The 16022-nt window shown below is 39.8% G+C and overlaps 1 protein-coding gene across 8 annotated transcripts in view; it reads right to left on the bottom strand.

Annotated features, from left to right (window-relative positions):
• Positions 1 to 16022, bottom strand: part of LPIN2 (lipin 2) — a 397530-nt gene that overhangs the window by 106883 nt on the left and 274625 nt on the right. For all 8 annotated transcript variants that reach the window (XM_029591076.1, XM_029591075.1, XM_029591073.1 and 5 more), the window contains one exon: positions 13320 to 13409. In XM_029591076.1, coding sequence (XP_029446936.1) covers positions 13320 to 13409 — 90 coding nt within the window. The remainder of the gene's footprint in view (positions 1 to 13319; positions 13410 to 16022) is intronic.

The following is a 16022-nucleotide window of genomic DNA, read 5'->3' as shown; positions in this document are numbered from 1 at the left end:
GGTACGGTGACGATAAGATGGGGAAGCCAATTTAGACCTAATTCTTTGTGGAATGCAAGATTTGATGCGAGAGGTAAAGTGGTGGGGCTGCTCAGCAACAAAGATCACAGTGCAATCAAATTTGACTTAATGACTAGAAGGAAGACATTAAGTAAGTCTACAGTTCTAATATTATATTTTCAAAAGGGAGACTGATAAAATGATAAAATATTTAGGAAAAAAACCCCAAAAGGTTCAGCTACAAAAGTTAAGAGTTTACATCAGGCATGGCCATTGTTTAAAAATACCATCTTGGAAGCCCAGACCACATGTATTTCACGCATTAATAAAGATGAAAGGAAGGCCAGATAACTGCTAGCATTGTTCAAAAGTGAGGTGAAAGACTATTTTAGGCAAAAAAACTTCTTTCAAAAATTGGAAAAAAGATCCATCTGAGGAAAATAGGAAAAAGCATAAGCATTGATGAGTTAGATATAAAACATTGATAAGATGGGCTAAAAGAGAATTTTAAAAGAAGCTGGACTTATAGGCAAAAACTCAATCTTTAAAAAAAAATATCTGAAGCAGGAGGGCCATCAGGGAGTTGGCTGGACCATTAGATGATCAAGAAGTTAGAGGGGCACTTAGGGAAGATAAGACCATTGCAGAAAGACTAAATTAATTCTTTGCTTCAGTGTTTACTGAAGAGGATTTTGGGGAGATATGTGTGCCGCAAACAAATTCAATGGTGATGATTCAGAAGAACTGAAACAAATCATTGTGAAGCTGGAAGATATAATTAGCCAGATTGATAAATTAAAGAGTAGCAAATTGCCCAGATCAGACTGTATACACCCCAGGCTTCTGAAAAAACTAAAAAAATGAAACTGCAGACCTGTTACTGGTAATTTGTAACCTATTGCTGGGATCATCTACTGTGCTTGAAGACTGGAGGGGGGGGGGGGGGGGGGGGGGGTCGTCAATGTAGCTCTGAGCTTTAAAAAGGGCTCCAGTGCAGGGAAAAGTCATGGAAACTATTCTAAAGAACACAATCACAGAACATACAGAAAGATGTTTTAAAGGGACACAGCGAGCATGGCACAAGGGAAATATTGCCTCACGAATCTGTTACATTTTATAATAAACATGTGGATAATGGTGAGCTAGTAGATGTAATGTATTTGGATTTTCAGAAGGCATTTAACAATATGCCCCTTGAGACTCCTGAGAAAACTTAAAAGTCACAGGATAGGAGGCAATACCCTATTGTGGACTGCAAGCTGATTAAAAGACATGAAACAAAGAGTAGGGCTAAATTGTCAGTTTTCTCAGTAGAGACTGAGAAACAGTGGAGTGCCTTAGGGATTTGTACTGGAACTGGTGTTTTGTTTTGTTTTTTTAAACATTCATAAATGATTTGGAAAGGGGGACGATGAATGAGGTGATCAAATTTGCAGACACAAAATTATTCTCAATTGTTAAATCATAAGTGGATTGTGAAAAATTGCAGGAGGATCTTGTGAAAAGTGATTTACATACGGAAAAGTAACCCACACTGTAGTTACATGATGTTAGGTTCCATATTAGGAGTTACCAACCAGGAAAAGGATCTGGGTGTCATAATGGACAATACTTTGAAATCCTTGGCTCAATGTGCGGCAACAGTCAAAAAAGCAAACAATGTTAGAAATTATTAGGAAAGAAATTGAGAATAAAACAGAATGTCAATGTCTCTATATCTCTCCATGGTGAGGTTTCATCAGGAGTTCAGTCTGCATCTTAAAAAAAAGATATAGTTGCATTGGAAAAAGTACAGAGAAGGATGACCAAAATGATAAAAGGGTTTGGAACGGCTCCCCTATAAGAAAAGGCTAAAGAGATTAAGGCTGTTCATTGTGGCTGAGGAGGTATATGATATACCGTATTTTTCGCTCCATAAGACGCACTTTTTTTCCCCCAAAGGTGGGGGGAAAATGTATGTGCGTCTTATGGAGCGAATATAAAAAAAAAACCAAACAAAAATCTAACAAACACCCCCCCCCCCCCCCCGACTCCCCCAAGACCTGCCGACTTAATTTCCTACCACCCCCCCCCCCCCCCAAGACCTGACAAATTAATTTCCTGCAACCCCCCCCCCTCCTGACCCCCCCAAGACCTGCCAAACGTCCCTGGTGGTCCAGCGGGGGTCCGGGAATGATCTCCTGGGCGTGGGCCGTCGGCTGCCAGTAAACAAAATGGCGCCGACGGCCCTATGCCCTCACTATGTCACTGAGACCGATCGCTGCTATTGGTCGGTCTCAGTGACATAGTGAGGGCATAGGGCCGTCGGCGCCATTTTGTTTACTGGCAGCCGACGGCCCTATGCCCTCACTATGTCACTGAGACCGATCGCTGCTATTGGTCGGTCTCAGTGACATAGTGAGGGCATAGGGCCGTCGGCTGCCAGTAAACAAAATGGCGCCGACGGCCCTATGCCCTTACTATGTCACTGAGACCGACCAATAGCAGCGGTCGGTCTCAGTGACATAGTGAGGGCATAGGGCCGTCGGCGCCATTTTGTTTACTGGCAGCCGACGGCTCACGCCCAGGAGATCGTTCCCGGACCGCTCCTGGACCCCCGCTGGACCACCAGGGACGTTTGGCAGGTCTTGGGGGGGTCAGGAGGGTGGGGGGTTGCAGGAAATTAATTCGGCAGGTCTTGGGGGGTCAGGAGGGTGGGGGGTTGCAGGAAATTAATTCGGTAGGTCTTGGGGGGGTCAGGGGGGTGGAGGTTGTTAATTTAAAGGGTTGGGATGGGGGGGGGGGGGTTTGGGGGTTCCCACAGAAAGAAAAATTTTCTGATCTGGGGAGTGGACCGAAATGGCCCTCCCCAGACCCGAAAACAAAATGGGGAGAAAAAAAAAAACTATGCACTCCCCTAATTTGCTCCATAAGACGCCCAGACGCAGAGCCGGTTTAGCACAATTTATTTTTTTTTAATTTTCCCCCTCTGAATCCTAAGTGCGTCTTATGGTCAGGTGCGTCTTATGGAGCGAAAAATACGGTAGGTCTATAAAATCATGAGTGGAATAGAATGGGTAAATTTAAATAGGTTAGTTACTCTTTCGAAAAAAAAAAATACAAAGACCAGGGGACAATCCATGAAGTCAGCAAGTAGCATTTAAGACAAATAGAAATTTATTTCACAATGCAAAATTAAGTTCTGGAATTCATTGTCAGAGCATGTGGTTAAGGCAGTTAGCATAGCTGGGTTTAAAAAAAAGATTTGAATAGTTCCTGGAGAAGTCTATAAACTATTAATCAAGTAAACTTAGGGAATAGCCACTACTTATCACTGCTTGATAGCAGCATGGGATCTAGTTACTGTTTGGGATCTTTCCAAATACTTGTGATCTGGATTGGTCATTATTGGAAACAGGATACTGGGCTTGACTGATCCTTGGTCTGACCTAGTATGGCAATTTTATATTCTTAGTATGGTGAATGTCATCTAACAGTGCTGGATCGGTCTGCCTTCTCCTCTAGCCCAGAAAATTCTGCATTTTTGTTCTGGGCACAGGCGGGACTTCCCTTACTGGCATCACTACATGACCTCCCTCAGTCCATTTCCAAGCTTACTGATCAACATTTGGGGAGTTGGGGTGGGGGGGGGGGGGGGGGGGAGAAGGAGGGATTGCATGACTTTATGTTCTGCTACCCACGGACAACACCGGTCACAGGTGTGTAACTTTTCTGTCTTCATGGACAAGCATTACATTACACTATACAAGATGGAACTCCTTAACTAAGGGTTACAATTGTGCATGGTTCTTTGTTTAGTTAGTTGTTTTTTTTTTGTTTGTTTTGCATCACTAAACAGATGCAGGAAGTTGCAGAGTCAACACAATGTTACTGAGAACACATTGTCCAAATTTACTAAATGCACATGACTCTTGCTGTAAACAGTAGTGTTTTACAAAAATGTGAATGGATGACCATGACAGCTTTGCACACTTCCTGAATTGATGAATTCATAAAGTCAAGGTGATTGCTTCTAGGTAATATTTATTTATTTATAACTTTTCTATACCGAAGTTCAAATAACAGATGCCTTTATTTGTTGTGGAATATGTCCAAGTTTTGAATTATAGGTATGTGCTTTACAGCCAGTCAGTATTTAGATAGGGTCTGTTTAGTTACTGCTGATCCTTGTTTGTTGCTGTCAGAAGATATGAAGTTGCATGGATTTTCTTAAAGGTTTAGGCCTGTCAAGGTAGAACAGAATTGCTCTTCTATAGTCAAGAGTGTGTAGAGCCTTCTCCTTTTGCAATGGATGTGGCTTTGGATAAAGGTAGGTGGTACAATAGTCTGGATAATGTGGAAGTATGTGACAACTTCTGGCAAGAATTGAGAATGAGTTCATAATACTATGCGATATTTGAATATCTGCATGTATGATGGATAGATTACCACAGTTTGAAGTTCACTAACTCGCCTTGCTGATGTGATGACAATAAGGAAGAGTTTTCCACATTACATATTTCAGATGGGTTGATACCTTAGGCTCAAAAGGAGGCAGCATTAGTTAATGAAGGACTATGTTGAAGTTCCATTGAGCTGGACGGGGTCTAATTGGAGGGTACAAATTATAGTGGCCTTTCATGAACTTTGCTGTAATTGTGTTGTCGGAAACTGGTTGTCCTTGTTCTTGCTGATAAGCTGCAATGACACTTAAGTGGGCCCGGATTGAGATTTCAATCCAGATTTGGTACATCACATTTAAATGTATTTGTCTGACATGTTGACACCACATTGTAAATCTAGACCATTTGTAATTATAGGACCTTCTAGTGGATAGTTATCTTGCAAGTCAAGAGGATGTCAATTTCTTGAGGAAGTTGAAGTTTGTTGATTAGGTTATTTTCAACATCCAGGCAGTCAGTGCTAATGAAGGGAAGTTTAGATGGAGGAGGGAACCTCTGTATTGCATTACAACATTTGTAATTAAGGGCAACTTAACTAGCTCAGCTACTGCTAACCTCTGTAACCAGGGAACTTCTATATTGTGCTATAAGATTTGGAATTAAGAGCAACTTGACTAGCTGAGCTACTGCTAGCCTGTGAAACCAGGGAAATAACTCCTTATTGGCCACATCACAATTTATAAGGATCATTTCCACTTTACCCTTTGCACTTTCAAAATGGTCTTTGCTATTAATGATATTGGCGTAAATGCATACAGAAAACCTTGATTCCATGGTTTGGAGAGTGTGTCCATTGCCAGTACCTGGTCGGTTGGTTTCTGAGCAAAATATCTAATTTGCTCTTGAAAAGGGAGGTTGAGAGAGATCTGTGGTTGGGGTTCTCCATAGAGAAAAGAGATTTGTACAACTTGATTGTTGACTGCCCATTCGTGCGGCTTAATGTGACTACTTATCTTGACCATAAGAATATTTAATTATTTATTTACAAGGAAGTATAACATGCCTCCTTCAATAAAATTGTTCAGTGCGAGTAACAAGGAAACATTCACAAATAAGTTAACCATAAATATACAAAAATACAAATAAAAAACTGCATAAAATAAAAACATTTTTGCCTAGGAGATAGATGGCTGAATTTCATTTCCTTTTTATATCCAGCAATCAAATAAGAATAGCTTTGTTGCAAAGCTGGTATGAACTTGTTTATTCAGGTAAAACACTGCAATCTTACTGTCTGTTCAAATTTGGATTGTTTTTGAGATGTTGTTGGAATACTTGAAGATTACTGAAAATCGCTCTCAACTCCAAAATGTTGATATGCAGAGATGATCTTTACATTATCCATTGACAGTGAGTACACAGTGACCCAATATGCGCTTCCCAGCTGTGGTTGAAATCATCTCTTGTCATAACTGCTTGTATTTGCAGAATGTATATTCTCCTCTGCAGGTTTTTTAAGCTTTGTCAACATCTGAATGAGGTTAGAAATGCATGTGTTATTAGTATCTTATGATGAAGCATCAGAGTTAGCTGATCCTAATTTGCTTTGAGGTGCCATTAAGCACATCTCATTTTGAGCTTCACTAAAAGTGTAACCTGCACTGTGGAGGCCATATGTCCTAGGATTTTCATGTATTTCCATGCAGTGATGCTGTGAAGGCTCATTAAGGTATAAGCTGAGCTTCGTCGCTCTTTGCAAAATTAAGTATGCTTTGCCTTGAAGCTTGGTCAGCTTTGTGCCCATGAGTTCCATGCATTGCTTTGGTTATAAAGAGGATTTTTGAAACTTGATTATGAACCAGAGGAAATGCAGGAATATACTGAAAGGAGCAATTATAAAACTAATCTTAAAGAAAAAAAAAACAGTGACCCCCTGATCCTGAACAACTACCGCCCAGTTTCAAATCTTCCCTTAATAGCTAAACTAATAGAAAAAACAGTACAGAAACAGCTGGCTGAACACCTAGATGACAATAACATACTGTATCCATCTCAACACTGATTTCGAAAGCACTACAGCACTGAGACACTACTTCTCTCGCTAACAGATAACATTCTAAAAGGTTTTGATAGCGGTAAACACTACATTCTAATAATGTTAGACTTATCAGCAGCCTTCGACACAGTGAACCATAAAATACTACAAAATAGACTATTTATTTATTTATTTATAGTTTTTTATATACCGCCGCTCATCAGAGATATCACGTCGGTGTACAGAGAACAGGAACTTACGCCGGAGCGTTATACATTTAACAATGGTTAAAATATAGGTAATTGAACATAAAACAAGTAGGAGTAATTAAATCAAAACAATCATTTAGGTGCAACTTAACTGAACTGAGTTAAACAAAGATGGAGAATATAGGAATTCTAGGAAATTTAGGTATGAGGTTAGGGAAGGATAAAGAAGATATATATGTATATCGAGTATAAGCATGCGTGAATAGCCATGTCTTGAGTTTTTGCTTGAATGTTTTGGGACACAGTTCAAGGCGTAGTTCGGAGGGCATAGTATTCCATAGCAAGGGGCCTGCAAAGGAAAACGTTCGTGCTTTCGTGGAGGCATGGTTATATAGTTTGGGCGAGGGGGTCTGTAAGGTGGCAAGGTATGGATTTCTGGTAGGTTTAATAGATGCTTGAAATTGTAGTGAGTTATTAAACCATTTCATTTCAGGATTGTGGAGGGCTTTATGGATAAGTGTTAGTGTCTTGTAATGTATGCGAGATTGAATGTGGAGCCAGTGTAACTCTTTCAAAACTGGCGTAATGTGTTCCTTTGAGTTTGTGTTAGTAAGGATACGGGCTGCGGTATTTTGCAGAATTTGTAAGGGGCGGATGGCATTTTTGGGTAGGCCTAAGAGAAGAGAATTGCAATAGTCCGTTTTAGAAAATAACATGGCTTGTAGAACTGTCCGGAAACCAGATGCGTGAAGCAAAGGTTTCAATTTTTTGAGTGTATGTATTTTGAAAAAACACTCTTTAAGAATTGCATTAATAAATTTTTTAAGGGTCATTTGGTCATCAAGAATGACTCATAGGTCTCGGAATTGATGGGAGAATTGTATGTGAGTAGATGTTATAGGTGATGTAGGAGAGGAATGTAGGGGGGTAGGAGAAGAGATGATCATGAGTTCTGTTTTTGTGGAGTTAAGGGCAAGTTGTAAGGAAGTTAGGAGGTTATTGATAGCAGCGAGGGTGGTGTCCCAAATTTCAAGGGCTTTGGGTATGGATTCCGTTATTGGAATGAGGATTTGTACATCATCAGCGTACAAAAAGTGTGGAAGCTTAAGGTTGGCGAGGAGATGGCAAAGCGGTAGAAGATAAATGTTAAACAGGGTAGATGAAAGTGAGGAGCCTTGAGGGACTCCTTGCATCAGGGGGATTTCCTTTGATAAGTGGTTGCCAATTTTGACTTTATAGTTTCGGTTGGACAGGTAGGATATAAACCAGTTATGGGCAGTACCAGTTATTCCGATCTCGTGTAGTTGTTGGAGGAGTATTTGGTGGCTAACGGTATCAAAAGCCGCTGAGATATCCAGGATCACTAGAAGATGAGGTTGATTTTTATCTAGGCTTTTGAGAAGGTAATCAGACAGCGATAAGAGAAGGGTTTCAGTACTATGTAATTTGCGAAATCCGTATTGCGAAGGAGAGAGGATTTGGTGTTCTTCTAAATAGTCACTAAGTTGACGGTTAATAGTTTTTTCTAGGATTTTAGCAATAAATGGGAGATTAGAGATTGGGCGGTAATTGGCAAGGTCTAATGGGTCGAGCTTGGGTTTTTTTTTAGAGTGGGTTTAAGTATGGCATATTTAAGAGAGTTGGGCACTTGCCCAGCGTCGATGGATGCATTGATAATGTTAGAGATAGGGCTGGCTATTAGATCAGGGACAGTGAGGAGGAGTTTTGTGGGGATGGTATCAGAAGGGTGAGAGGAAGGTCTAGCTTTTTTGAGTAGGGATTCAATTTCAGTTGTTGCAGTGCGTTCAAAGATTGCTAGCTTTGGGGCAGAGTCTTTTATGTGACAGTGGAGATTGAATTGGGGCATGTGAGAATTGTGGGGAAAGCGTGTCATAATTTTGTTGATTTTGTTGACTAGAAGAAATCGGATTACACAGCAAAACAATAAACTGGTTCAGTTCATATCTGAATAATAGGTTTTTCCAAGTTCAGGTCAACAACACATTATCATAAAAAATCAATCTCAAAACAGGAGTACCACAGGGATCAGCCCTGTCTGCAACCCTCTTTAACATATTCATGCTACCCTTATGCCATCCGCTTGCAGGACTAGGAATCATAAGTTACATTTCTGCAGACGATATTCAACTAATTCTACCTATAGAAGACACATTAGAGAAAACATTAAACCTAGCTAACATGTACCTAGACATTATAATACAACTACTAAACCAAATGGAACTTGTGATTAATATTGATAAAACAGAATTTCTACACTTAGAACGGAAAAATACTGAAATCAGCCAAACTTCAATAATCCTAAAAGACAACCAGAAAATTGAACTAGCTGAAAAAGTATGTAACCTTGGAATAATAATGGACCCTGAAATCAATCTAAAACAGCACATATCACTAAAAGTAAAGGAAGGCTATGCAAAACTCAAGATACTCAGTAAACTAAAACCTCTACTAACACTAACTGATTTCCGAACAGTTCTACAGGCACTAGTTTTCTCCAGCACGGACTACTATAATGCCCTTCTACTAGGACTCCCGAATACAACATTAAGACCACTTCAAATACTTCAAAACACAGCAGCTAGAATACTAACCGGAAAAAGGAATAGGGACCATATAACTGAAACCCTGGCGGAATTACATTGGATACCTATTGAAAACAGAATTAAATACAAAACCCCATGTACCATAATACATGATGAAAAATCGGACTGGCTAAACACAGCATTACGAGTACACGTCCCACACAGAAACCTTCGATCAGCAAATAAAGCACTCAACCATTCCTTCAGTAAAAACGGCAAGACTAACCCAAGTGAGAGAAAGGGCCTTATCATTAGCAGGCCCCACACTTTGGAAAACAATGCCTACAGAGATCAGATTACAAAGAGATCTCAAAACATTTAAGAAAAGTTTGAAAACATGGCTTTTTAAACAAGCATTTTATAAAGAGACAGGAAAATAGAAAACATTCAGGAATAGGCAGAAGAGCACAGACGCATAGCACTTAGGAACGTGCAGTAGAATGGTCTATGAACTCTACATCACTATATACACAACTGTAACACTATGAATAATGAATTTTACCCGGGAACAGTACCTTACTGGTACACTCGGTCATGACCTACTTCACTAAACAATTGATTGTCATTAATGATATATTGTAACTGACCCTTTAACGGCACCTGTTAGAATGTACTATAGTATGCTTTTACCTACATTAATTTATGTGCCAACATATAAACCGTTGCAATGGTAGATAACTTAGCGACAGTATAGAAAAGATTTTAAATAAAAAATAAGTAAATAAACTACATGTTTTATGTCTTTTAAAGATCTGTAGGCAGTACTCAATATTAGCCAATCATCGAGGTTTAGAAACAAAAGCAACTTCTAACCCTTTAAGAGAGCAGCTGCCGCCACCGCAAGACATTTTGTGAATATTCTTGAGGTTGCCATTAGTCTAAAGGGTAGGACTTTATACTGGTAATGCTTTTCTTGTAAGGTGAATCTGAGGTACATCCTTGTGTTTCTTGTTTATGAGTATGTGAGCATAAGCATCCTTTAGATGTAGCAAAGTGAACCAATCGTTCTGTTGTAGCAGTGATGGGATAGTGGCTAGTGTTCATCTTGAATTTTTCTCTTTTTAAAGAGGTATTGAACTTTCTCAAGTCCAGAACGGGGTGGAGATCACTTGATTTCTTTGGAATCAGGAAGTATCTGGAGTAGAATCTGCTCTCTTGCTGATTGGTACTGGTTGGATAGTTCTGGAGGGTATGAAAGTTTACTTCCTGTTTCAGTACCTGCAACTGAATTTATTTATTTATTTTAATGATGAGGGTAATGAGGTGGGTTGTGAGACAGCAATGCATGAACATTTTAAAAATAATATTGACAACTTATGTTTGAAAACCATGTGTCTGTAATTATGAGATTCCATTGATGACTGAAGAATGTTAGTCTTTCCCGTACTTGGAGCTGTGAACAAAGATTTTGGCAGCCTCTGTGTATGCCGCTGACTGCCTCTGTTGCTGCCACACTTGCACTCTTGGTCAAGCCTGTGGTTGCTGAGATTTCTGCTTGGATTGTTATAGTGTTGGCAACACTATAGGCCTCTGTTTACATTAGTTGTAACTGTTATAGCACCTGTGTTGGGAGTAGCAGTATGGCCTACGATAGGCGTCTAGCCAGTATCTTCTTTGAGAAGCATCCATTTGTGATGCTAACCAACTTTAGAGCTGTGATCTGGTTCTTAATGAGATCAGTGAGACCGCAGAGTCCATCTCCAAAGAGCTTGTCACCATCACAAGGAGTGTCTGCCTACTCGTCAGATACCTGATGCCCAAAACCAGGCTAATCTCCTTCGACAATGCAACTCGTGCCACCCTAGAGGAGATGTCGAAGTAGTCATAGATGGAGCGGGTTAGATGGTGTGCAGAGTTCTCAGCATTCTTCATAACCTCTATGGATTAACATTGTTCTGAGTGTACTTGTGTAATGTCCTTTAACTGTTATAAGCTGTTAAATAGATATTGAATGATCTGAGTTCGAAGGACTTCTCTCCTGCAGTATAAAGTTGTACCTTGATACATTTTTCACAATCGTTATCTAGAATATGCGAGTCTTTGCTGGGTAGAGTGTTTGGAAAAGTCTTATGTCTTAGCCTTTTTCATGGCTGACTCCATAATAAGGTATTCATGAGGCAATTGTACCTTATATTCCAGGTACTTTTGTAAATGATACTTTCTATGATCTTTGCTATTAGAGCAATGGAATAAGGCATCTTCCATATCTTTATTTGGACTTGAAGCAGCACCTGGTGCATGAGGACAGCTTTGTATTCTTTTGGTATTCGCAGGCTCTTCCTCTTCATGGAAACTAAATTCTAGGGCATCTTGACTTTTTGTGTAAAAGAAGATTTTGTATCTTCAGGAGTAACTGCCCTATTAGGCTCTGGAAAGTGACCTGAAGGCAGATCTGGTGATTCACCATCAGGAAGTTCTCCTTTTGAGTCATCTCATATATAGGATTAATCACAATAAGGGTCAATGCAAGAATGATTAGGAGAAGGTGCAATCTCAGATGATGTAATTGCTTGTGCATCCATGGAAAATTTTTTGCCTTAGGAGTGCGGAGCCAACTTGGACTGCAATACTTTCTTTAATTTTTCTAAGACTGGTTTTCTTATGGTCCTCTTTTGGTTTGGGAATTCGTGAGCATACATCTTGATGAAATTGACAACTTTTGTGCAAATGCGTGGCAGTCTGGGAATGTTGGAAAAAGAAGATGGTTCTTGTATATAGGTGGAGGATAATGCATGAGGCTCCAGGAGAGGTGGTGAAAGAGACAAGTAAGATTTTCTGATTTATCTGTCTTCTTTCTTGGCAGATCCTCTGTGCTACTGACGTGGAACCAAGAGATGTGGACATTGAAAATGATGATGCTTGCCCTGATAAGTTGGAGTTGTGAGGGTTATGTGCCATGTTTCAGCTCTGTTCTGCTAGTGCCATAAGCCATCTGCGCCTTAACATGCTGTTTTGGCGTGATCTTTCGGCACTGTCAGCAGAATGTTGTACCAAAGAAGGCACCATTGATTTTGGCACCGTATCTTGTGCACCATCAGTTTAAGATGCTGATTTCGAATATCAGCGCATATGCGCCAATGATTGCACTGGAGACCCAGCTCTTGACTTTTTTGAGGTTTCAGATGGAGATCTCTGCTGTTTCGTGTATTTAGATTCTTTATGCTCTGAGGAACCCTTAAGCTCAAACTGGAGTTTGAGAGCCCTATAAATAAGAACCCACAGGGACATTGTGTCAGAAAGGCCGCAATTTGAGATATTGTGGTACGGTCCCAGGCAGTGGATACACCATTCATGTTGACCTGCGATTTCCATTTTGTAAAAACATTTCTTATAAACAAGCTTTGAAGAAACTTTTACCTTTTTTTTTTAATATTAAGGATTATTCTGCCCTTTCTTTTCTCCTACATTTGAAAAAAGAAATGGAAAGTTGTTTGTTTTGATAGCAGTGATGAGTGGAGAATCTGTTTCCATTCGTGAAGTGGACAAAATTAGACTGAGGGAGGTTGTGCAGAGACGCTAATGTAGGAAGTCCCGTGCAAGCCCAGAATCAAAATCCAGAATTTTCTGGGCTAGAGGAAAAGATACACCAATTCAATAGCATTGGATGACATCACCTATCTTGTGGGGCTGTAATGTGATGCTTGGCCATGAAGAAAGAAGTACTGTTGTGTTTATGTTGAACCTTCTTCCCTGCAATTTCATAGTGGTCCCTTTCTAAAATTTTCTTTCCTATAAAAAAAAAAAGTGTCACCTTCCAGTACTTTACTGAAAAAGAAAGCTAGAGGAAATGACATTGAGTGGCAAGTGTAACTTTGTCTAGACCCCTGCTGCAAACAGATAAGCTACCGCAAATTTCTATACAAATCAGTTATAAAGGGTTGCTGAAAGCATAACTTCAGGGATTATCCACACTTTAATATTCCCATTTTTGCTTAATTTTCAGCTACTATGGTAGTACACAGCAATGACAAATGTCTTTTCTGGTGGCTTTACTTGCCTCAGATTTAGTGCTTCAAAATCACTGAAATGAATGAGATTAAAGTTTCTTCTACCATAATGCTGTGTAAGACTTGAAATAAACCCGGCTTACCTTCTGAATCATACTGTCTTTCTTGCGCCAAAACCACCATCTCCCAGACTTCTTTGGCATTTTCTCTTTGACCCAACTCTCTATTGTATGCTGGACACAAAAAAAGTTAAATCCACTCAAATAGTTCTACAAGAAACCTTCAATCTTATGCAACAGCAATGTATTATGTATTATATATATATTTTAAACACATCTTAACATCCCTAGCAAAGGAAAGCAAGTTTTCTTAAATATAACCAAGGTTCTCCATAGCAAGATGAATTAGTCATAATGCATGGGTGATATATGCAGGTATTCCTGGAGTAACAAGGCTTCCTGAATCACTAAGAACTTTTACTGTTTAATATATATTTGAGCCTAGTATAGAAGTTGTGTATAATTGCCTGCCTTGGTTTTGGGAGGGGGACAGATTTTAACTGAAACCAGGAAGTGTGCAATCTAGACTGCTTTTCAGAGTTTGAGAAAAGAAAATAAAAAACAAAAAAAACCTAACCTGGTGGATTCGATAAACTCAGAATAAGTGTATGTCATGGAATATTTTGGTCACTGATAATCTCAACTATTAAAAGGCCTCCCTACCCCCCCCCCCCCCCCGGGGTACATAATTGGAAACTAGATAATGTGCTACTTTTTTAAAAATCAGATTAAAGGAGTTTTCTATTAAATCAAATGAACAAGATGACTATTATTCAATGTAACAACTGTGGAGCCTTTATCTCGAAGCAAATCATCTGGTAGCTTAGGGCTTGCCCCATTTGTTCACAATTCTCCTCAATAAAAATGGAGTTAGCTCACCTTAAAGATGAATTACCTATAATAAAAAAGGAATTAGCAACTACTAAGGAAGCCTCACCTACCTTACAGCAGTCAGGAATCTCCCCCTCCTACCACAGAAGATTCAGAAACCCAGAAACAAAGGGTTTACAATTGGTTCAGGTAGGATAAGACCTGTGACACAAAGACACCCATTCTTCACAATAGTGCAGCCCAGATGCCCTCCTCTACTTGCACAGAGCATCCAGAAACCCAAGAATAAATGGATTCTTGGGTTCTCGTAGAATAAGACCTGTGATGCAGAAACACCCACTCTCTCAAGTGACAAATACAAAGTTCCTTCTCTGTATTGGAAAAGGAAGAAGCTCTAGCAATGGAGACTGATGTGGGATCAGAAAGGAAAGAAGAAACCCAATGCGCACAAATTCTGTAACAACTAAAAACCATAAGTAGCAGCTCATTGTGCTGGGAGACAGTCAGAGGCACTAATTTGGGAACTTTTCTTGAGGGGAACACTATAGTTAAATGCCTTCAAGGATCCTCAGTTTGTAGATATGTTAATCAGATACTCAATGCAATCAATGAAGAAAGGACTTGAAGTTGACCTTATCATCCATCTTGGAACCAATGACCTTGCTAGAAACAACATCCAAGCTGTACAGAGATTTCCAGGCACATGGTGAAGACTATTGCCTTTCAGAAGTGTAAGCCTTTCCTTCCCCTTTGCATGAACAGGTAAGTCATATAAACAATTTCATTGCATGGCTCAAAACCTAGTGTAAGGAAGAAGGTTTTGGATATATTGGGGGCTGGGGCCATGTATGTAACAGTAAGAGGCTCTATTTCAAAGATGGCTTACATCTGTCTGTGGCAGGAAAAAGCATCCTAAGTGAAAAATTCAAGTCATATACCATAAGGCATTTAAACTACAGGATGGGGTAGCAAAAGGAAACTGAAATCTCAACTCCAACATCTCCTAGAAATGGCTGAAGAAATAAAAAGAAATCAGCTGAATAGGGCAGAAAAGATGTCCAAGGAGAAGCTAGAAAGCTATGAACACAAATGCCCGTAGTCTGTGCAATAAAATCCCAGACCTGCAGGCTCTAATGGTGGAAGTGGATTTGGATATTGTTAATGTTACAGTGACATGGTTCACTGAGTCTCATGATTGGGATACAGCCATCCCTGTCTAAAACTTGTTTAGGAAGAATAGAAAGTACAGAAAAGGTGGATGAGCTCTTTATGTCAAAAACAATATCCAACCAACTGAAGTGCAAGGAACGTGGGGTAGGGAAGAAATGTTATGGGCTTTCCTAAAAAAACAGATTGTGCTTCCATTTACATTGGTTTGGTCTACAGGCCTCGGACTCAAACAGAAGAAGTGGACGGAGATCTGGTCGAAGACATCCAAAAGGTGGGAAAGAAGGGAGATTTTAGTCTGCTAGATGTGGATTGGAGTATCCCATTTGTGGAATCCACAAGAAGTAGAGAGAGATAGTGGATGCTTTTCAACGGGCTCTGATCAAACAAATGGTAATGGAACCTATGAGGGAGGGTGCAATACTTTATCTGGTGCTCACAAATGGGGATGTCTCAAATGTCTGAGCAGGTGTCCACCTGAGCACTAGTGACCATCAGATAGTATGGTTTGGTATCACAAACAGGATACAGAGAAGACATACAAAGACCTGAGTTTTGAATTTCACAAATACAGACTTTGTCAAAATGGGAATATTCCTAGAGAAAGAACTGAAGACTGAGAGAAAATGGGTGAGGTGGAACATCAGTGGGCCAAACTGAAAGGAGCTATTATAAAGGCAACAAATCTATATGTTAGAAAAGTAAACAAAAGTAAGAGGGGAAAAAAACGATCTGGTTCTCAAAGGAAGTGGCTAAAAAAGTAAAAAAACAGCGTTCAGGAAGTATAAA

This window comes from Rhinatrema bivittatum, chromosome 2 (genome assembly GCF_901001135.1).
Source record: "Rhinatrema bivittatum chromosome 2, aRhiBiv1.1, whole genome shotgun sequence".
In the NCBI taxonomy this organism is placed as follows: Eukaryota; Metazoa; Chordata; class Amphibia; order Gymnophiona; family Rhinatrematidae; genus Rhinatrema; species Rhinatrema bivittatum.
Note: the sequence above shows the minus strand (reverse complement) of the source record. Positions and strands in the feature narration are given on the sequence as shown.